At 37.0% G+C, this 23,920-nt stretch overlaps 1 protein-coding gene across 2 annotated transcripts in view; it reads left to right on the forward strand.

The window, feature by feature from the left end:
* Positions 1–23,920, forward strand: part of LOC145303530 (coiled-coil domain-containing protein 87-like) — a 175,654-nt gene that overhangs the window by 31,305 nt on the left and 120,429 nt on the right. For both annotated transcript variants that reach the window (XM_080144985.1, XM_080144986.1), the window contains exons 4-7: positions 1,692–1,735; positions 3,466–3,585; positions 11,622–11,696; positions 23,204–23,300. In XM_080144985.1, coding sequence (XP_080001111.1) covers positions 1,692–1,735; positions 3,466–3,585; positions 11,622–11,696; positions 23,204–23,300 — 336 coding nt within the window. The remainder of the gene's footprint in view (positions 1–1,691; positions 1,736–3,465; positions 3,586–11,621; positions 11,697–23,203; positions 23,301–23,920) is intronic.

Raw genomic sequence — 23,920 nt, forward strand, 5'->3', positions numbered from 1 at the left:
AGGTATTTAAGCTAAAATCAGGAAGATTTCAGCTTCAGGGGGAGGTGTTGTGAAAGAACATAACTGGCTATACACCGGTTACAAACTGTATATATATATTGGACTGTTTGGCAGACAGCGGCAGACAAGCAGTCGCAGTAAGACGGATAGTCTTACGTGTTGATTATCAGACTTTCTTCCCCATACTTGTTACTATGTACTTCTATTTACCTTAGGCGAGCAGCCTTACGTTTCTGTATTATAAATAAACCCCATTACACATACCACTCGGTGTAACTCACGTTTGTCTTTATTTCCTAAGTATTTAGGAATATAACAGAAACCCATTCAAATCATTGTTTGTTTTTTTAATAATATTTACAAGTTGAATTCAATGTTTTATGATATTTTTGTTTATCAAATTGTTAGGTAAAAGTACAGAATAGTTAAAAAATACCCCCCTCCACATGTTAAGAATGGTTTTCTAAGCAATGTTATTTCAGTGTGGTAACATAGATGTACAAGTTGGTTCAGCCATACCGGACCTTTATGAGAAATCTGATTCGTAATATGCAACAGTAATGACATCTAGTTCATATAATGCACGAGTACTGAAAGTGCATCTCACCAGCTGTCTTAACTACTTCTGCATTATCATCATGTGATCTTGTTCAACTAATCACAGCATTGTATATACCAACCCCTCCCCCTCCTTACTATTTAATAAAAAAAAAAAATGGCTATGCACCACCAACAACCGAATCAAGAAAAGGCTATCAACACGTGATTGGGGACCATTTGTGAACTTAATATTCCCATGGAACTTTCTCCTCTAGAGTAAGCTGGTTCAACCTACCTGGGGTGAATACCACTGTGTTATATCTATAGTATAAAGCTGAATGTCTGTGTGCGTGTCTGGTCACGAATAGGCTCCTATATGGTTGACTATTTTAAAAAACTGAGTACATATAATGATAGAAGATGTATCGAGACACAGGAATGGATATGTTTGATCTGGCAGAACGGTGATTCATTAAAATTGTGGGGTCTGCGTTCACGCATGGTCCACAAAGTATGGAAATAAAAAATTTTAAAATTAAAAGAAAAACGTTTACAAATGTTTTTGATATAGATGTACATAATAATACTTTGATGAGTATGTTTTAACTTAAATAGGGATGGTAAATAAAATTGTGGGGTCTGCGTTCGCGCCTGGCCTAATGGAAATAGGCACAAACTTTAATAAAGACTTTTCATACCTATCTGCATAAGTATACTTTGATAATTATGTTTCAGTTTGAAGAAATATGGTATAATAAAATTATGGGGTGTTCGTTCGCACCTGACCTCCATAGAATGGAAATATGTCACAAAGTTTAAAAAGGTTTTTTAATATAGATCCACAGAATATTGTGATAAGTGTTTCAGTGTGAACAGGTATGGTATAATAAATTATGGGTTTTATCAATTTTATTTTTACTTTCATCATATTTTGCTTTGGTTTTGATACCCCCAAATTCGAAGCTATCTCTTTACAACCATTCCTTTTCATAACCTATCATACTTTCATAAATCAGAGTCCATTTTATGTAGGCTGTTTTTGAACCCAGTCAACGACGGGTACTTTTGCTAGTATATATATATTTAATAATAGAAAATTGAATTTCATAAATGAGATCTTCAGGCTTTAGTAAAATTTCCCTCTTTTGTAGATTCGTGCAAGGATTTTCCAGAAACTAAATTGGAAAAATATGAGGTAAGTTATAAAAAGTAATTCACTGTCTGCAACATTTGATAATAAATAATAAAAGTGTGAAATTGTTTTAATAAGTATTGCTATTTATTAAAAATAAAATTGAATTTTTTTTTTCCTTTCAATTTTCTGAATAGTAAAATATTCATCCTCAGGAAATTGGACAATTGCTCTCTTGTCTTGTTTGTTTGTTTTTTCTTCCTTTTCTTTTTTGAGGTAAATTACTTTTTGTTTTAGATAGTTGGATCAAATGAACAATAAAGGTGAGTAACTATTGAAAAAAGATTTTTCCAGAGGTCAATCACTCTGCTGATTCCATATTAGTTAAATGAAATGTCATTTTGGTGTGATGAAGAAATAGTAAACCAACAGTATTCTCTCCATATATATTTTGATTGCAGAAATTCCCCTCTGAACCAAAGTACTGTAGGTTTGCAACAACAGATGCCACATACAAATTCAATACATCTACCTTGATAACCACTATCTTATGTAACTTACAACCACCATTTCTGCCACATTCACTCATGATAATAAAACGCTACATTACATCTGATGAGCAATACCATTACAATTGTCGCATCTACAGAGGAAAAATTCTACCAGTCAAATTCTATATTTTCCTACTGATTATTACATATATACACATAACATAATCATTTTCCAATTTAAAAATAATAAATTCTCCCTTCTCAAATTCCACCCCATTTTGATTGGCTGATACCTGACTATTCATATATTTCAGAATCCACTTCTTCAATAAATAAACAAATGCTCCAGAAATTATACAATATGGCGTCACTCTCTACAGGAGAAAATCGTGCTAAAAAAATTTATTAAATTAAACATATTAACCAATTGTCATCGCACTCTACAGATTACAATCATGCTGAAAAAAACAAAACAAACAAAACTAAACATGTTAATCGATTAACATTTTTTTTTTGTGGATAAATTTGTACATTAGCTCCACTTCCACAATTTTCTTTAACATGATGACTTTCATAGGTTTTCGACTATGCTGATTACGAAAATTTCATTTAAATTTGCCAGAAACAAGTACTTTTCGATAGTTGGGGGTGTTTGCCACACATCAACACTGCAATTCATCTTGCTGCAATACTAATGGCCTTGGTCATTCCTTTTTATCATTGTCTTATAGTAAACAGAGACTGATAGATGTAGGCTTTGACATAGATAAATAAACAGAGGAAAGGAAAGTTGGAGAATGGTTATTAAATATGTTATCCTATTAATACAATAAGTTAAAATTATATTAACTTTTATGCTGCTAAATCATGATCATAACGGGACACAAATTAAAAACTTATTCATTTTATGAGTTAAAATCACAAGATTTTGATCTGAAAGACAGAGTGACCCTAAAAAATATGTATATTCATTGAATTGTTAATAAAAGTCACAATCCTTTTTGAAATCCAATCATATTTAGTATAATTAATTTTCAACATGTCTGACTTGTCCACCAACTTTCAATCCTGAATGTGCCACAGTCTTTCTTTTATCCCAATTTAATGATATGTGGTTCTGAATGGGCTACGTACTCACTACACCATAACCGCCCGATTTTTTATCTATGAATTTATCTCAAAGATCATACGCACCACCATGTAGATGCTATGTCACTTTCCCCCAGTATGTTTATTTAGTGTTTGTTCTTAGTTCTTTGTTTGATGTATTTATCATTTCTATTTGTTTTATATATTTGGAAGATGTCAGACAATGGAGATATCCACGATAACCATTGCCTGATGGAATGTGTGGCAAAAAAACTCCGATTGAAACAAGACCATCACCATCCTTACCTTTCCTTTGATGATCAGCAAGAATTTGTAAGTAAATCATCATCAAACCCACAAAACTTTTTAAACAAAACCAACTAATTACCATGTAAAATAATAAGTAGCCACAATGTTAAATTTTGGTTAGGTATGATTCGTAAATAAAATATATGCAACTTGCCAAAAAAAAAAAATAATTACCATGTAAAATAAGTAGCCACACGGTTAAATTGGTGTTAGTGATGGAAAGAGACTAAATTAGGTTTACTAATCTTTGTTTTTGTTTATTGTTATATACATATATACTAGTGGAGGTACACGGCATTGCCCAAGTGTTTGGAAGTGTGTGTTGAGCACAAAAAAAAAGAAAAGAAAAAAAAGTGGTTGTAGGCAGACAGGCTTGAACCCGTGGTACAAAGGCGGAAAAGAAAGTAAAAGAAAACCTGACATCGTACCACTATGCTATGACACGACAGGAAGTGAAAAGCATTCAAATTTAGCGAAGTCAATCAAAAAGTTGACTTGCAGAAATAGATAGTTAAGTAATTGAGTTCACGCAGGCGCAGAAATGAACGTCTGGCTGGAAGCCAGTTAGGCTTTTGTTTCCCCACAATGTTTGGGAAAACCAGCTCCCCTCAAAAAGAGGGAACTCTGGCAGTGTCCAAATGAATAGGAATTGTCTGATATGAAGGGTTTCTCCCACATTGATCAAAGCTGATTGCCTTCTAAACACCTCGGCCAGAAGGCAAGGAGGCGTTTTCACTTCGATTAGTTTTGCTTTAATAAGAGAAAGACAAATAAATACTGGGAACCAGGAATATTTTTTAAACTCGGTCAAATAAAAATAGAGACGACATCCATTTTCGAATCGTAGATATTATAATCTAAGGAGTATAAGGAAAGTTCTCCAAAATAGTAACTTTGTTGAGAAGCCTAGCGAAAAAAAAAAAACACGCCTTTCGTGGGCATACAAAAAAACGCATGCCCATTTTGCCTTTTATATAATAGATATTCCCTGGTAATAGATTATTGATACAATCTTTTGTTTCCTTTGTGATACTATCGATATTGCCTCCCCTCTCTGAATAGAAGGGAGATAATCCAAATTTATTTCATCAATAATAAGAAAGATATTATAATATTAATTTATTATTATTATTATTTTACTTGGAGCGTCACCTCTTATCAAGACTCGAAGGCAACTCAAGAATAATGGTTTATTCTTTTTTTATTTTCTTGCTGACCAAATTGAACACTATTCAATGCCGCCTACGTAAGGTGTTCTTTTTCAGACTCCATGTTGGGAAAATGTTTCAATAACGAGACAATTCCTTCCAGTTTTTTTTTTGTTTTTGTGCTAAACTCTTTCTATTATATTCATTTATTTTATTATATCTTGTTTAATATATAAGTTTATTTCTGTTAGTACTTTAAATACAAATGTATCTAGAATATCGAAGAAAAAAAAAGAAAATTATTATGAAATCTATTATTAACAGGGTCATGTTAGTTCCACAATATAAATTCACACTTAAAAGGGAAGGTATCTTCAAATAATATCTTTAATCTCGGAAAAGAGCTATGCACTTATACTAAGTAAATATTAATAAGTCCCTTAAATCCTTTTTTTTTAATGGAGAGTAGACAATGTAATGTGGATGTGTTATCGGCAGCTCTCATAACTCTCGCTTCTTCTTATTTCTCCCTCAGTCTAATTCAATGAGTGATTTTTCTGACAAAGGGAGAAGAAAAAGCTGTATTCAAGGTTGGCAGTATTTTGTGTGAACTGTCGCCAGAGATGCTGGAAATTCTGTTTCTTTTATCTATCCTTGTGTTCATGTCACTAGTAAGGGTGCTGGAGATAAACGTTTCAACTGGGCTGACATTATCCGCCTGATAGTTAGGGATCCGGACCTTAGATTAACCACTAAGAAGGCTGTCCTATCAGCAGGTGCAAAGTACTGGGGCTACTGTATTGCGATTTGGTGAATGGATTCTGGACCATGGTGGGGCCTCTCGATGCCATATTAGTGGGTAATTGTTACAGCTTTACCTTATCATGTGCTACAAAAAAAAAATATTCTTAATTTCTTTTTCTTTTACTTTCCATCTCTACTCAGCTCTAAGCAAGTCTGCCTACCTATTCCACAAATCCCAAATCTCAATCATCAAAGGTTTTCAGAAAAAATACTCTATTAAACCCAGACCTTCAACTTCCAATGTAGATCCCTACTACCATCTTTCCTTCTCCAACACCAGGGGTCTACGTTTCAACCTTCCAGAGATTAAAACTCTATTGCAGGAGACTAAACCATACCTATTATTCCTCAGCGAAACTTGCATTGGACCGACTACTTTGATGAGTTCATAATTAAAGGATACTCTAACTTAACCTCTAAATCCGACCCCAAGATCGCCATGAACATGGAATATATGCCTACATTAAAGACGGCTTTCCATGTGGTAGGGACATCTCCAGAGAAGATCCAAATTTACCCTATATGTGCTCTCGCATTGCACTAGCCCACACTACTGCGTTTATATTTGCACTCTATCGCCCCCATAACAGTGGAGTTACTATCTTTAAAAGCATATCTGCGAAAATTGACCACGTCCTGTCTACGTATCCTTCAGCAAACATCAACGTCTGTGGAGACTTCAGTGTTCACAATGTGGAATGGTTAAACTCACTCAAACAAAACCGACGACGAGGGGAGGTTCTCTCACAATTTCTCCATTGCCTATGACCTCACTCAGATTGTACACGAACTAACCTGCATGCCTGACACTGATGGCCAGTACGCAAGTCTCCTAGACCTTTTTCTCACAACTTACCCCAAACTGTGGTCAGCTTCCGTTCTGTCTCCACTGAGATCTTCTGACCACTCTGTTGTATCAGTTAAGATAAAAACAAAATGTAATAGGTCCTCAGACGTACCTCTCCATCATACAGTATATCAATATTCTATGGCTGACTGGGAGAGCTTCTGTACATTTATATCAGATCTACCTCTGCATTCCATGTTTAAAAAGGATGTGTCCTCTATAGTATCAGACCTGATAGAATGGTTAATTGTAGGTATAGAACAGTTCATACCCTCAAAAAGTTCCAGCAAAAACCTTATAGCCAGCCGTGGTTCTCTCCAGAATGTGTTGCTGCCATTGCACACAGAAATCACTTTTTCTACTGCTTCCAATGTAATAGATGTACTGAAACTAAAACTGCTTTCAGGACCACCAGCAACCACTGTAAAAAAGTGATAAAGAACACAAGAAAGTTGTACGCTCAGTCTGTCAAGTCCAAAGTAGCTGAGCAGCGGCTTGGTTCCCATCAGTTTTGGCAAATGGTAAACAGAATCCTGAACAGGAGCATTGTGCTCTATCCTAACTATCATCAATGGACCTGAGGTAATCTCGTCAGCATTAGACAAAGCCAATCTCTTTGCCAAGAACTTTGCAGCTAATTCTATCCTTAATAACCAAGGCAGTCAACCCCCAGCATTTTCTCGTGTAACTGAAAACATGCTATGCGACATACAAATATCTGTACATGATGTTGCCAAGCTAATCAAAAACCTCAATCCCAGTAAAGCAACTGACCCTGACAGCATTCCAATTATAGTGCTAAAAAAACTTCGACCAGAACTAGTGCCCATACTTACAAAATTATTTAAGTGTTGTCTTAAGGAGAAATGCTTCCCAACCCTATGGAAAATCTCATCAATATGCCTTGTATTTAAGAATTCAGATGATCGTTCGTCTCCCTCTCAGTTCAGGCCAATAAGTCTCCTGTGCATCATGAGTAAGTTACTAGAATCTGTGTTAAATAGAGAAGTAGTCAACCATCTCAGCTCCTTAGTGACATGCAATATGGTTTCTGTTCTGCTAGATCTACAACAGACGTGCTTACAGTTTTATCTCACAGGATTAGTGAATCTCTCGACAAAGGCTTCCTTTCTAGGGCAATTGCTCTTGGCATATCAAAGGTCTTCAATAAGGTTTGGCACAAAGATTTACTTCACAAGATCTCCAGCTATGGTATAGCTGGAAATGTCTTCTCAATTATTAAATCATTTCTCTCTGATAGGTTCATAAGAGTAGTGGTTGACGGGCAGAAATCAGAAGCTCTTGGTATTAATGCTGGGGTTCCTCAGGGGTCCATCCTGGGCCCAACTCTCTTCCTAATCTACATCAATGATCTCCCAAATCAAATCCTTACATCATTCATGAACATTTATGCTGACGATACCACCATCTATGGCAGCACATCAAAGACAGTAAACAAGCAAGTTCTCTCTGATTCTCTCTCCTCTGATCTTGAGCATGTGGTACAATGGGGAAAGACGTGGCTGGTTACTTTTAATGCATCTAAAACCAAGCTTCTATCCTTACATCATCAACACTCTGATGCCCATCTGGCATCAATTGAAATGAATGGCTCTTGTCTTGGAGGGGGGGGGCTTCATGTTTTGATAAGCTTCTGGGCTTGACATTTACTCCTGATCTGAAATAGGACATGTATATCAAATCCGTTGCCAAGGTTGCTGGGAAAATGGTAGGATCCTTCTACCACTCCAGTAGAAATCTCACTCCTGATGCAATTCTCTACCTATATAAAAGCCAGGTTCAGCCAATGATGGAATACTGTTGTTACATCTGGGCTGGAGCTGCTAGAAGCTGCTTATCCTGCCTTGACAGCCTTCAAAACAGATTTCGTAACTTAGTGAGGGATGCTCTTTTCTTTTCCCTGCAATCTCTTTCTCACAGAAGAGATGTTGCGAGCCTGTCTCTGCTTTATCATTATTTCCATGGCAGGTGCTTGTCTGAGCTTCAATCTATGATCCGCCCTCGACAAACTTTCACGAAAAACACTCGTCTAGCCAGAACCACCACCAATAGTTTCCCACACTCTTTATCTGTGCCTAGACCTAAATGTAGATTCCATGAGCAGAGCTTCTTTCTTAGAATTGCACGCCTGTGGAACTTTCTTCCTTTGGCCTGCTTCCCAGGTGACTACAATCTGATTGTCTTCAAGTCCAATGTAAACAAGTTCTTGATGAACCGTACCCCTATGTAATCCAACTTACAAAAATCCCAATACCTATGTTAAAAACGCTATAATCACATTGACTAATGTATACCCATTAACCCTTATCCTTGAGTGGCTTCCGGGCCTTGATAAGTGGTGATTCCTTTGTAAAAAAAAAGTGTTAGATCTAAATGGATGACTCAATACAAATTTATTCACATTAGACTTGAAGATGACCATGTTATAGTCAGTTGGGAAGCAGACAAATGGTGATGTGCTCCACAAACAGGCAGTTCTTGGAAAGAAACTCTGCTCATGGAATTGAGCACAGATTTCAAATCCAATTAAATCTATAAATGTGTTAATTAAAATTTATAAACATGTTATAAAAGTAGAGGCAAAATGTCAGTAAAAAAATTCTAGGAATCATTTCTAAAAAGCATACATTTCTTAGAATATATAATATACATTGCCAGATTATAATTTTACAGATTGAGGTAAACAGATTAACTTGTAAACATATTAGCTGTTACATATGTTCGCTGTTGGCTTAGGAGACAGGTAGCATTTTAGATTAGGGTCATGAAGGAATCAGTAGAACTATGGTATGTCAAGATCCTAAGAACTAGAATCCAATGATATGACATCATCTGTGCAAAACTGTCGGAATTTTGAGATGAGATTGAAGTCAGTCTGGGCATGACCAGTCAAGCTGACGTGTTAGAAAATGGTCTAGTATATATTTGTGTGTGAAATGAAATTTTAAAACAATTCTAAAATTTTCTGTAAAAGTCATAAAGTCATGAGCCTCCATTGATTACTTTCAAAATTTAATGGAGATTTCTTTTTTTAAAGATAAAATGCCTGCTAAAACTTTTATAAAAATTCAGTTGATAGTTATTATTCTATGTATTGAGGCTTTGTTCCTGTTGGTAGAGATTAAATCAACTACCTATGAATTTTGAAAGCCTGTCATTAAATATATATGCTATCTAGAGCACTGCCGGGGAATCCCAAGTTACCTAAATGATTATTATTATGACCGATGTTGATGTTAGCTAAATAGGATGTTTAGAAAACATGTATTGGGGCAAATTAGGTATTTTACAGATAAAAATATTTATGTTAGAAATGTATCTGGAATGCTAGAACATAAACAATGGAGGTTATTTTGTAATGTAGTGGAATCGGGACAATGGAGGTGATTTAGTAATGGCATCATCATCATCATCATCATCAAGTGATGTCCTGCCTGGTACGGCTATGGCTCTCCATCTATCTTTCTCTCGAGGCATTCATGAATTCATTGTTGCTCATCATTTTTGATGTTGCCCAGGTATTCAGACTGTCAACAATGATTTAGTGATGGCATCAGGTGATCTTTATGCTATGTGTCTTAATGACATAATGATATAGTTTAGAAAAATATGTACAGTTTTTTGGGTTTTTTTCGGAGTTGAGTAGTCAGACTGGGAGAGTTAGACAAAAACATGAAAGATATCATCTCTGTTTGGAAGCTGGGAGAAATGCGACTTTTAGCATAATGTAGAACTTATAATACCTTGCAGCTCCGATGGGAAGTCAAGAATAAAGTTTATATAAAACAAACTTGGTATTTGGCATTACTTCGAAGGGAGACATTTGTTTCAGGACAGACCAGAAGAGTTCTTTTGTCTGGACCAAGCGGACAAAGATGTTTATTTGTTGTTGTAAAAGACTGTTTCTGCATAATTTGTTACGATGTCAACAGAGTTATTGAAATACCCACACATCCATACAACTAGAGGAACATCTTAAAGATTGAATGTTCACACACCATATAGATACACATTTTATATACACCCCCGACTATATTACAGATGTCAGGGTGGCCTAGCAGTGAGCAAAGATGAACTGAGGCACTTATTGAGTGAGGTAATAAAGTCAAGAGTCAGCTCCCTACACAAACATGCTAGGATACAAGTATAAATTGAGTCACATGTTCAACTGTTTTGAGGCAAATTTGCATTGGGGAAGCTAAGAGACAGCATGTGCTGAAAATATAGAAACTTAAGAGAAATTTTCTCAAGAACTGTCTGTTTGCCAACCAATAATGCACAAGTATGTGTTTGTTAAAATGCACAAGTGTGTTCCCATTTGTGTCCCTTGTTTAAAGTTTGTTTGTTTAATATTATGAAATGCTTACAGTTACAAGATTGCTAACAGAAAAAAAACAAATAAACGTTGTTAAAGTTATTTTCTAGAAAGCTGTTCGACCTAACATATTACTCAACGAATTGTGGATGTAACAACGAAGATCAGAATAGTGGTCAGAATAAGCCAAATAATTTGGTCCTGGGTATAATCTTAAAAGACATTCACTGGTGAGGCTCATTTGAGTTTAATGGGGAATATAGAGTTGACCCTTAGTTATTATTGTCCGCAGGTTCACTTTGACCAGTAATGGTAATAAATGGTTAGAACATTATGGTGGTGTCTGAAGATACTGACTTCCTGAGCAAAAATGCACTAAATATTGATGCTATTGTTTTTTCCTTTCTCTTTACAAAACTCAATCATGTTCTGCAAAGTCAAAAAACAGAAGTAACAATTTTTTTCTACAAAGCACTCAGACTAAACACCACAAATAAGTATTTGAAGATGAAGCATAAAATATTTTTTACAAATTACTAGACTCGATATTAAATAACTCCAAAAGGGTTGATCTGCTATAAAACAAAACGACCAATTAATAATGACTAAAATAAAAAAATATGTCATTCTACTAAATGAGACTGTGCATTTTAAGGTGGAGATAGTAGTTTTGTTTTTCTGTTTTTCACTCAATTTTTCAAAAATACAAAATAAATATTGTCCGATCAGGCATAATGTTAAGAGTGTTTGCTAATTGGTTAGAAGTCTAATTCTTACATGAGTCATATCACAGACTTAAAGATGTTAAACATTACAGATTATGAGGTATAGTAGATAACAAAAAGGTAGTCTTTGGGTCAACCTTGATTATGGTCAATCATTTTTTTTTTATTTACTTGCATTCTTGTATTTTTTAAATTTTCAGATAACTGTTCTGCTGAATGGAGTTAGCCGTATTGTACAAAATATTGAAGAGCAGATTAATAATAATCCTTCTTTGGTAAGTTGGTATTATATAAATTTTATATAAAAAGGCATATCTGACCATTATTTTTTGTATAAATTGCTGTAAATAACACAATCAAAAAGTATGAATTGTCAAGGCAAACAATTTACAGAGAATGCATAGAAAATGTAAAGTAAATATAACTTTGATGTTATCTAGCAACTATTCTGGGAAGAAATGCTGTAACCAGTAGAAAAACAGCTATGTTTTGATACACCTGGGTCCAATTAATTTTAAATCCAAAATATTCAGTCCCAAATTGCATATAGTGCTCATATATTAAGACAAAAATGTAGTTTTCAAAGAGTCATAACAAACAATTTCTATAATAAGACAAGTTTATATCCACTTTTTTAATATCTAGGCATGTGAACCGATGTTGTATGCCTTCACAGCATACTGTGCTTGATTTCAACACTGTCTGTAATGTCAATCATTGGTTACTGCTGTAACAAAAGGATTTTCTTTCCAAGCAAGATTATTACTAAAACATGCAACAATATTTTATTTTGAGGTTACAATGACAGCCAGTATCTCCACCAAAGGACAAATTGCAAATCAGGAAAAAGATATCTTCCAACTGAAAACATCTATCTGTTTCTGAGACTCACAGAAACTCAACTTTATATGACATCACTCAACAGACAATGAGCAATGACAATCTGGTAAAACAAAAGTGAGTCAAGTAATTTATTATAAATGCAAATAATAAAAATGATATTTGTCCCCAAAAGATTGTATTGAAATTGAGACAAAGAAACAATGGCAGGTTTGACACATTTGCAAATTGATTAAAAAACAAAAAACAAACAGTGAAAAGAAGAGATATTGAGAAGAGATCCAATGCTTAAGCAATACATAAATTTATTCATTAGGCGAGGAACAAGACAACAAATTGGTGTCATTTAGCTGACTCGCACATAATTTTACACAGGGCAAGGCATGAAACTACTTAATATAAGGAACTAAGAAGAACAAAAAGATGATTATTTCGAAGATAGGTGATGCCTATTGATCTTAATTTTGAAAAAATCAAGGTTAAAAGCAGTGATGTGCAGAGAACTTTTTTAGGGAAGGTGCTAAAGTGAAAAAACCCAGCAAACATATCATAATGAACAGTGTCTCGATAGGGCACAGGCCTAGAATACATTCCACTGAAAAGGGCACTTTAAAAACAGGAGTAAAAGGGGCAGGTACTTGAGCACCCCTAGCACCACCCCCCTCTCTGCATGTCTCTGGTTAAAAGTAGGAGAAAAACAATCAGCGGGAAGAGTGTTTATTATTTTATCTACATTTTTAGGATGAACTACAACAACAACAAAGAACCAGGACGAAGCAAAGTTATTTTAAACAAACAAACAAATAATACAAATTTTAAAATCAGAGTTATTGTCCTTGTATTATACTGGATACCAACACCCTAGAGGTTGTAGCAGTCGATACCCACTACATCACAGGCGGGAACTACTTTTCACGGCATCGAGATTTCAAATCCATTTCCTCCTGGCTTGTCCAATCACAAGCCAGCTCTCAATCATGTGACCAAGTATATAAAAGGCAAAATCACGACCCTTTAATCCTTTTTGATCCTGACCCTATCTGGGAACAGACTTCGCCTGGGGATGCGGCCCCAGGCAGGATGTGAGTACAACAAGCTAGCTATGGCTCTCTTCAAACTACCATTTATTTCCACGTGCGGTGACCACAAACTTTATCATTCTACAGCACTACTCTCATCAAACACGATAAACTAAAATGGTGACCCCAGAATATGTACCATTCTAGGCTTTTATTGTTATTTTAGCTTAAAAACAACAAACTTTCAGTATCGCTACACTCCATTTTGCTACAGGATTCTTTCCTTTCATAAACTCATTTTGTCCGCATACGAACAAAACAAAGGAGCATAAGAAAAACTGACGCTTTACACTGATGAGCGAAAACAATCTTAAAATGTCGCTTATTTATCACTTGAGAATCCTCTAGAACATTGTTCTAACACCAAACAGTGTTTTCGCCGAAGAGAAAAACAAAACATCATCGCTGTATTTAAAACTAAAACGCTGAAACATTTTCAAAGACACGTGTCACATAAACAAAGCTAAAACATTTTTAGCGGAAACGCATTGTTGGGATGAAACAAAAGTATAATGCAAAGGGGAGTAACTCTTTACTTTTTGGGGTAAAATCGCCTCCCTTTGTCCGTAGTCCTAAACTTTAAATTCTAGCAACTTCTCGCGAGATCAACGGCTGGAAGCAGAGACAGTGGAGGGAAAACAGAGTCACTTTCAAAATGGAGAAGTGAGCATCTCTCGCGGTTTCAAAATCACCGCCTCCATCCTTTCCCCACCCCCGTTGTCTCTTCGCTTTCCCTTCGCTTAAACAAAGGACACGATAGGCTAAACGTATGAACATGTACCTTTTACTTTTAGACGAAATTAATTTAAATGGAATCAACAAAACTCCCAAGCTACTTTTGATTGCATAAATTTCGTTTTAAAATTAGAGTTGTTTGTTTGTCTTATTTGGAGCAACGCATCTAACATCATGCTGGCCAAATGAATACAGCCAGGCAGTTTCGGTTGGGCACCAGACCTGGCCAGGGAGTAGGAGGAGGCTCCCGAGTGACGTTGACGCTACCAGTCACGTCGACCAAACCCACCAGCCGAAGGATTCGCAGCGACACCAGCCGTCTCAGCAGCAGTTCAAGCAGCTCTTATCAGGGCTAAACATCAAGCCCTTATCAGGACTAATAAGTTTTTCTACTTATGCAATTTACTACTGCTTGCCTCCCAAGACCAGCAGCGAACTTCACTCCCAGTCTCCAGTGCTTCCATCTCACTCCAGCGGCTTCCTGCTCATTCCCGCAGCCTTTCCAGCCCTTGGTGCCTCCAGCGCCTCCAGCTCACTCCTGCAACCTCACTCCTCTGGACTGCAACCTTGCTTGCACTTCGCTTCTCCTGCCTGCAACCTCGCCTGCACCTCGCTCCTCTGGCCTGCAACCACACTTGCACCTCGTTCCTCCAGCCTGCGCCCTCACTTGCACCTTGCTCCTCCGGCCTACAACCTCGCCTGCACCACCCTCCCCCGGTCTTCAACCTTGCCTGCACCTTGCTCGTCCGGCCTGCAACCTTGCTTGCACCTTGCTCATCCGGCCTGCAACATCACTTGCACCTTGCTCCTCTGACCTACAACCTCGCTCCTCCGACCTGCAACCTCTCATGCACCTCGCTCCTTCGGTCTGCACCCTCACCTGCACCTGGCTCCCTACCAACCGTCTGTTCCTTAACACTGACCTCCGCATTTTCAGTGTTCACCGTCTGTTCCGGATCGCCCTGACGTCCAACTGATCATTCCAGACCCAGCGAGCAACCGTAAACCACGCTACGTCTAGAGTACCTGTTCCAGCCCTCCAGACCTTAGCCTCTGGTACATGCAACCTTTCGGACAACCAGCATCCATATCATACGATTTTTTGCTTCATAAAAGGCGAACCCTCGTCTTTAACCAAACAACCTGTGTCCGTCATTCTTCTTTGCTTCTTTGCTGTTTTACTTTCTGCCCGTGTCTACCTTGTTAGTTGTTAGGTCGATTGTCTCCGAATAACTGGCCCCGCAACACATCATTCCCATTCATTCCATTTATCATATTTGGACTTCTAACTTTTGTCTATTATGTTTGAATTGTAGTTATGTGTGTGTGCGTGTCTTCATAATAAATGTGTATCGTTATGTAACAGTGATTGGTTCCTTATTTGTTTATATGTGTTATGTTTTTTCCTCATGAGCTGCAAACATACCCACATGAAGATAATGCAGTAAGATATTTTATGTTATATTGATCTAACGCATTCAACAATATAACAACTGGCAACAAAGATTTGGAAATAAAATAAACAAAAACACTTTTCAAAAAGAAAATGTCTATCTCCGCAGAAATTCTCAAACAAATTTTGGTGCAGCAAGAGGAACAATTTGAAAAAGCACAACTGAATCTAATAATAACATTAATCCAAAAATTCCAGTTGCAAGACATTGGGAAGTTATCTAGTGTCGAGGTTTCCAACATTATTACAGAATTTTCCTATGATGTCCGTAACAGCTGCACATTCAGCTCATGGTTTTCACGATGGAAGGACACATTTTACCATGAATTTCCTTACAAGGTCGACGACTGAAAAAACACCTGCTGATACGAAAGTTGGGTGCAAAGGAAAACGAAAGGTTTGTAAATTTTATTTTACCCAAACAACCTTCTGATTTGACTTTTACTGAGACTATCAGTATCTTAACGGACATTTTTGGGGAACAACAGTCTCTATTCAATATTCAATATAACTGTTTCAAACTTTCAAAAAACCAGTCCGACGATTTTGTCACTTATGCTGGACGTGTGAATCACGAGTGCGAGAGATTTCACCTCCAGACACCGACTGAGGACCAATTTAAATGCCTAATTTTTATAGCAGGTCTACAGTCAGCAAATGATTCAGAATTACGTTCCCGACTGCTAGTAAAGCTTGAAACAGATAAAAACATTACTGTCCAGGATCTGACAACTGAGTGTAACAGGTTGTTAAACTTAAAAACGGACACAATGTTAGTCCAGCAGCAACACACACTACCTTCACTAACCTCACACATCAACTCAATAATAGACTCAAAGTTTTGAATAAAAAACCACCGTCTGCATGCTGGTCTTGCGGTGAATGCCACTATGCTCGTTTTTGTCTCTTCAGAAAACACAAGTACCAAGTGTGTCATAAACGTGGCCGCAAAGAAAATTTTTGTCATCCCCCTAAGGCCAAATCCCCTACTTGGCAAAATTACAAAAAGAAAAACCAGCGAAGGAAATCAAACGCAGTGTCTGCCTCATTTAAGATCGCTATGGCTCTCTTCAAACTACCATTTATTTCCACGTGCGGTACCCACATGAACTTTATTCATCATTCTACAGGACTACTCTCGTCGATACAACTCATACTCAAGCATGCCAACACATTAATACACTGAAGACTTTGTCCTTTCTTTCTCTTTTGCCCTGGCAACTACTAGCTATAAACACGTACGTGCACGAACACTGAACTATTCTCTTCTTCAATCAGCCGACATGATATTAAATCTATCTTTAAACATATTGAACACTTCTTTCTCTTTCAATGAACTCTCTTACTAATACGTTTCTGTCTTTTATCAAAGCTACTAACGAGGATAACAAATAAAGTTGTTTATGAAATGTTAAAATGAGACTTCCTTTCATTGTCTTCATTATTGACTAAAAGGTGGTAGACTCTTTTTAGCTACCATTAGAGATATGCTGAGTGCAGGTGATTGATATGTAATTAGTATGAGTGTGAATGCGTCATTGAAATTTTGTGAGCTGTTGCTTTTGATAACAACACAAGTGTCCCCCCCCCTTTACATTCAGGATTAGTTGGGTTACAACTGTGTCAGGAACGTCATGTTATATGGCAGCGAATGCTGACCTCTTACATAGTCCTCTCTCATCCGGCTGCGGCACAATGTCAGATCTATTATTAGATTGACCTGCAGTGTGAAATCTAATCAAACCCAACATATTAAGTTGGAGAATTTGTTGAAAGCATAGAAGTTGTTCTAAGGACAATTCAGTTATACTGGTACAATCATGTAAAATATCCTTGATAAACTGCTGCAGAAACATGGATGTCTTAAATGGCAGAAAGCTCTCCTTAACAAAGACAACTTTGAACCGATTAAACAAGATTATACAGAGCAGAATTGAAGACAGGTAACCCACTAAACTATGAGGACTGCAGAGTGAGCTTGCGAAATTAAAAAAATATATATTTGATCCCTGAACAAAAGAAAAGTGAGATTAAATGGAGAGAGAGAGAGAGAGAGAGAGAGAGAGAGAGAGAGAGAGGGGGGGAGTAGGAGTAGTAGAAGGATTATAATTTCTCAAAATCTACATAATTACAGTGCTGTAATGTTTTTTTGAATCTGGATAACATAGACCGGAGATTATCAACCGGTTGTAAATTTACCCCTGGGGGTAAAAAATTATATAGTAGGAGGTAAATAACTGAAGTATCTGATCATTTAAAAATAATTTTTCTTTTCAGATTGTGTCATTTCTAAGAAATGTAATAAAAATTAACTTCATAATTTTCTATAGGGTTGAATGATAAATTTGTCGCCCTAAAGAAAACAACACTACAGCTTTATTTTAAAACTTTTATTGAAAAAAATCAATTCAGGTAACTTGATTATGTAGTATAGCCGACATCTATTCAATGTAGCTGCCTTCAGCCTCAATCACTGCCTCAATACAGGTCCAGAATTGGAAGCATTTCTTTTCCACAAGCGCCGGTGGGAGCTCGACGAATACTCGGCAGATGGCAGCAATCAAGATTTGGTGTTGTTGGAGGTCATGTTGGTGATGTGCTAAACATATGACCAAACGAAGTAGTCCAGCATGTTCAGGTCGGGGAAGGAGAGGGGGCCAGTGAGAGAAAATTGTAACGCTCCTTATGAAGCCAAGCCTGGTTCTCTTTGGACTTGTGAGGTGACGCCGTGTCCTGCTGCCACATCCAGGGTCTGCCAGTGGCACCTGATTGTACCAACCCGGTATACTTTAATGTTTGTTTCATTATCTTTACATGCGGATTCCCATTAATGAAAACAACACAACGTGTACACTTGGTTTACTGGCATCTTCTTTTATTCTCGCACCATTATTCACAATACAGGTCTGTCCCTGCCAAGGGACGTTACTCTAGCGGTGTAACCTGAGATTAGTTCCTCATGCAACAGTGTTGACTTTCAAGCCAACTTCAAAGATGTGAGGTGGTATGATGTGGCCCTCACTTGAAACCAAACCAGAGACCATAACTGTGGCCAAAAACTTTGTTGAGCTGTACCCTTGAGCGTTGAACCATCTGATTTTGCATTTTGAGGATTCATTTTGATGGTTCTGTTGTCATAACTTGGATCGGTAGAGAGCATGAGTTATACAGCAACACATCTCCGTTTTCACTCATTTTCTATATGATAGAAAGTTCCTATCACTCTTGGGATTTGTACACAACTGGCCAACTCATTGATGGTCTGCAACAAAAAAAGAAAACTGCTTTTCTTCAAATGGAAATTGAATCATGTCATCTCTTCTAGGGCGACAATTTTATCGTTCTATTCGGTATTTAGAAAAGGTTTAATTATCATTTTTGTGATATAAATGAATAATACTATTTTTATACAAAACCTAAAGTTCTAAACAATGAAACGGTTCATCATGACGTTCTTGTTTTTCTGTCACTGTATGATGGTTATAAATTTTTTTGTATGGGAGTAAGGGATAAATGAAGATAAAGCGAAGGGGTCAATGATGGTGGGAAGGTTGAGAATGGATGACATGCGCAGTAGTTATAAAGAAGATTGTGTTGAGTTTGTGAAAAAGTTCACTTCTTATCTGATGAAGATGGATCATGTTACGATGGGGACAGTCTCTTGTTAACTGGTTCAGACATTGGTTGATTCGTTCACATGATAACATTATGATCAATTCTTGTTTATTACTCTTGTTAGATTAATAAATAATGCACCTGTAGCAGACACAAATAGACCCCTTTTCTTCTCGCGCATTCGCTTCCTCTGAGTGAGTGATGCGGCATTAAACTGTCCAATCTGAGGACTTGCACACGAATACAAATTAACCCCTAGGGACCAGACAGCTTCCGGTCCCAAAAAGAAAACTCTCTCTTACGCTACCAGCCTTCGTCGGTGCTAGACGCCTGTTCTCTTCGCTGTTCCTACTAAAGGTATTGACGACAGCCGCCGGCTGTAACTACCTCGTAAGGCAGTGGAGACCCGACTCTACTTTCTTCCTTCAGTACGCTCTGCGAATAAACCTTTCCCTTGTTAAGTTGAAGAAGTTGTTTGTCATTGTTCATAGAATTGTGTTATTTTATTAGGGAAATTCCCTAAAATGGTGACTCCGACGTGATAACACATTTCCGAACAGACACTTCTTTCGCGTTTTAACAGGGCAAGAAAGACTCACGCAAAACTAACCACGTGTGGTACCCTTTTCTTTCACTTGTTTCTTTCACCAAAGAAATTCCTGTTCGTTTAATTCAATTTAACACGTCGTTCGTTTCTTCCTCGAGACAATCCATTTTCCCTCGGAACGCGAGAGGAGCACGCATTTCCTCCTATGCCACAAGTCCACAACAAACTGGCGCCCGACTGACTGGGAACGAACAAGCATGGCGACCCTACCGCTTTGAGATTAATTGTTTTGAGCGAGACGCGCGTTTTATTTGATAAAGAAAAAAACGAACTTCTCAACAAAGAAAACCAAGCGAACCAAACCACTACCCACAGGAATAGCTACTACCAACTACAATGACGAACCCTCGTCAGACTCTGCAAAAAAAAAAAAAAAAAAAAAAAAAAACGAACACGGGGCTGTCGACTTTCATACCGAATTTAAAAACAAATTCGAGCTTGACAAACATTTTCACGGTTTCCTTACATTACCCTGCAACAAACGCGAGGAGCAAAATCACAAAGGCCTATACAATTCCCTCCCGCACAGCAGACGCAGCAACAAAGAAACAGGACATCCCTATCAACACATAGGAAGAAGTTGAATCAACAATACGAGTTGAGATGCACGACGCACGCGGATAAACTCAAAACTTGGAAGTTTCGTTGACAGCTGGCAACCACGAACGACTACACAACAAACACCCGTACAGACAATGTACACACATTACCGCAGACGCACTTGCGAAGACAACAGTAACCAGACCCCGTTCAACAAGAACAAACGCGCGACTAGCGCCCGTCCAAACGATGCACACATTACCGCAGAACCATGCGAAGCTACCGTCAACACGAAACAAAAAATTTTCCTTCCAAATGGAACAATTCACTTCTCTGTCCAAGCAACGCTTTGCACATGTCAACACACAACAGAAACCAAACCAACAAATGTCAGCCAAAAAAAAAGAGTAAACGCATTTTCCACGCGTAAGTAAATACTTTGTTTTACGAACACACTCCGTTTTTGACATTCCGTTCCTTTGTGACGTTTTTTTCAAACAACCACACCCACAAAAAAAAAAAAAAAGAAAAAAAAGCAGGGCAAAAAAATCAACTGCCGAAAACATTACTCACAAAAAAAAATATATATATTTATACATAAATATATATACATTGCATGTATATTATTTTTTCCTAGGAAGGGGAGTATTTGTACGAGCCTTTTTCAAGTCTCACACAAAACACATTCATATTTCAAGCTGTCATATACATACGCGCACACGTCCACACATGTACACTTATTCACGTTCGCGTACATACACTCACATTCCTCCAACATACACACAGCATAATCATACACCTGAGGTAAATGTTCCACGTGAGAACAATTATGTGACCACTACACGTAGTGGTCGACAGGTACATTGGCCGAAGAGACTTTGCAAAACAGTGTATTTCTGTTGAAAAAGAACATTTTTTCTTCTCTCCTTTTTAGAACAGAACGTTTTCTGCAAATATTCCAACTTTTCACAGAAAAGTAAGAACATTTTTTTTTCTGCAAGAAAATGACCTAAAGAAACAGACATTTCTTATTGTATTTTTCTTTCGGCTATTTGTTATGCTACCTTTCTCTCTGTCGGCTTTCAGCCTAAGCAGGGGGTTATGTAGCAGACACAAATAGACCCCTTTTCTTCTCGCGCATTCACTTCCTCTGAGTGAGTGATGCGGCATTAAACTGTCCAATCTGAGGACTTGCACACGAATACAAATTAACCCCTAGGGACCAGACAGCTTCCGGTCCCAAAAAGAAAACTCTCTCTTACGCTACCAGCCTTCGTCGGTGCTAGACGCGTGTTCTCTTCGCTGCTCCTACTAAAGGTATTGACGACAGCCGCCGGCTGTAACTACCTCGTAAGGCAGTGGAGACCCGACTCTACTTTCTTCCTTCAGTACGCTCTGCGAATAAACCTTTCCCTTGTTAAGTTGAAGAAGTTGTTTGTCATTGTTCATAGAATTGTGTTATTTTATTTTATTAGGGAAATTCCCTAAACACCTACAAATAGTTCTAAGTTTAAAGGGAGATAACTCTTTTAATTCTAATATTATCTCCCCTGCCAAAAGACATTTTGGAAAGCTATTTTTAAGAAAGATTTGTTGTGGTAGTTTGCGTGTTAATAGTAATATATACCGAGTTTATATGTATACAACCGTAGACTTTATTGAAACAAGAAAGAACATTTACATATTTTAGCTACAGACAATAGCTTTTAGTGAAGAATGCATAAGACATATGTGTGCATGCATACATGCACGGTGTTGATCTTTGCCGATCAAGTGTGAACTGAAATTAATATTTTGTTTAAGTTGTTAACGAGGTAGTTCATGCTTGCAGTGTTTGTTTGTTCAGTGTCTTTTCTTATAATTAGACAAGAAGTATCTTACCTCAGTAAGTCTGAACTTACATATCTGAGGATTAGTTTGATTGAGTCATGTTGCGTGTTTTTTTTTTGTTTTTTTGTTTTTTGAGCAATGCACATTATGTGCCATCCACTATCGTGTCAAGGGGAAAAGAAAGAGAAAGAAATGCAAGAAGAGACAGAAGCAAAAGGTCAAAAGGAAATGACCTTGATGACTGTGTGTGTCAGATATCAGATCAACAGCGCAACAATTGCTTGTGTGCTGCATGCACATACTTGATTTTGTGCCTGTGCATTCGCACACATGCATAACATTGATATAGCAGCTGCAATAGTTTGCTATGAATTTGTCCGTTTTTGATATAACACAAATTCAAAATGGAGGTTAATATTGAAATCAGCAACAGACAATTAACATCTCGTCATCATAGTAATTCCTTCAGTTGTAAAATTTTTAAATAAATCGTTTTATATTACTGATCTCCATAGAATCGTTTTCATCCATTTATTTCTTCATACCTGTACTTTACAACTCACACACTTTCAGATATTATCTGGGAACGATTTGGAGATCACTTGCTACAACTAGTAAAAAAAAACTATGCTGAGCTGGCTAATTATCTGTGAGTTTCATCTAAACTGTGACTAGAAACGATGATGAAACACTATTAACAATTTGAAAACCATGCAAATATGTTAAGCTAGTTGGAACATATCCACCCAATAAAATTACAACCAGAAATAGGACAAGCCTTGTTTTGAATCTCTGCACATATGTTGTGAAAGTCTATCTTTTTTTTTTTTTGTACTTTTAGATTAAAGAGTTCATTCTTTTGTTGTCCGGTATAATTCAGGGGTAATAACTTGAAATAGCTGTTTAATATACTGTACTGATAACATGACCAAGATGAGGGTTTTTTTTTTGTTATTGGCTCAGTCGTTCCAACTTGTTTATTCGCATTTTGATATTGAAATCAATCCAGTCTTTGAACTATAAGCAATGCTGGGTTTATTTTAATATTAAAACTGATTAATTTTTTAAATTTATTATTTCCAGAGTGTTGCACAAATAAAGAAATTCAATTCTAAGATGCATCAGCCTGTGATTCATGTCTGTGACTTTTTATTCACGCACTACTGTCATAAAGCTCAAGGTAATATTTATATTATGTATGCTGAACGAACATATACTACACTGCCCCCCCCCCCCCACAAAGAAGAAGCTAATGCTTGTGGAGGATGGTATCGTGATGAACAGACATATACTGTACTATGCCCACAAAAGTAGAGGACCTGTCTGGGAAGGAGGTTTTATGAAAATAGAACAGATACTACACTGCTCTCTCCTCCTCAGGGATTACCTTTTCCTGTTATATAACAGGAAAAGGTAATCCCTGAGATGATAACATCATGATCACAGAACAGATACTGCACTATTCTCTTCACTAAAAAAAAAGATAGTGTCATGATAAATGTATTATGTAATCTGTCAAAAGCAGATAAATCTTCGGTGTTTGTCTACATTTGGGCCTAAAAAATTTTTTCTCAAGAAAAATCTTTGATGCATGTACCTGTCACCGCACGAAGATGTCATTTTATTTTATGCCAAAAATCACGTAAATCAATTAAGTATTTTTTTTTATTTAAGAAAATCAAATTTTATGACGCATTTTATCGAAGGATTAGTGTGCCATCTTACAGATGATCTGGAATATAGGATCAACAAAGGCAGATAATTGATTTAAGAAAAAAAACAGAAACAAAAATATCTTTC

The sequence above is a fragment of the Euprymna scolopes genome, chromosome 19 (genome assembly GCF_053919585.1).
Source record: "Euprymna scolopes isolate OS-2025 chromosome 19, ASM5391958v1, whole genome shotgun sequence".
Taxonomy (NCBI): Eukaryota; Metazoa; Mollusca; class Cephalopoda; order Sepiida; family Sepiolidae; genus Euprymna; species Euprymna scolopes.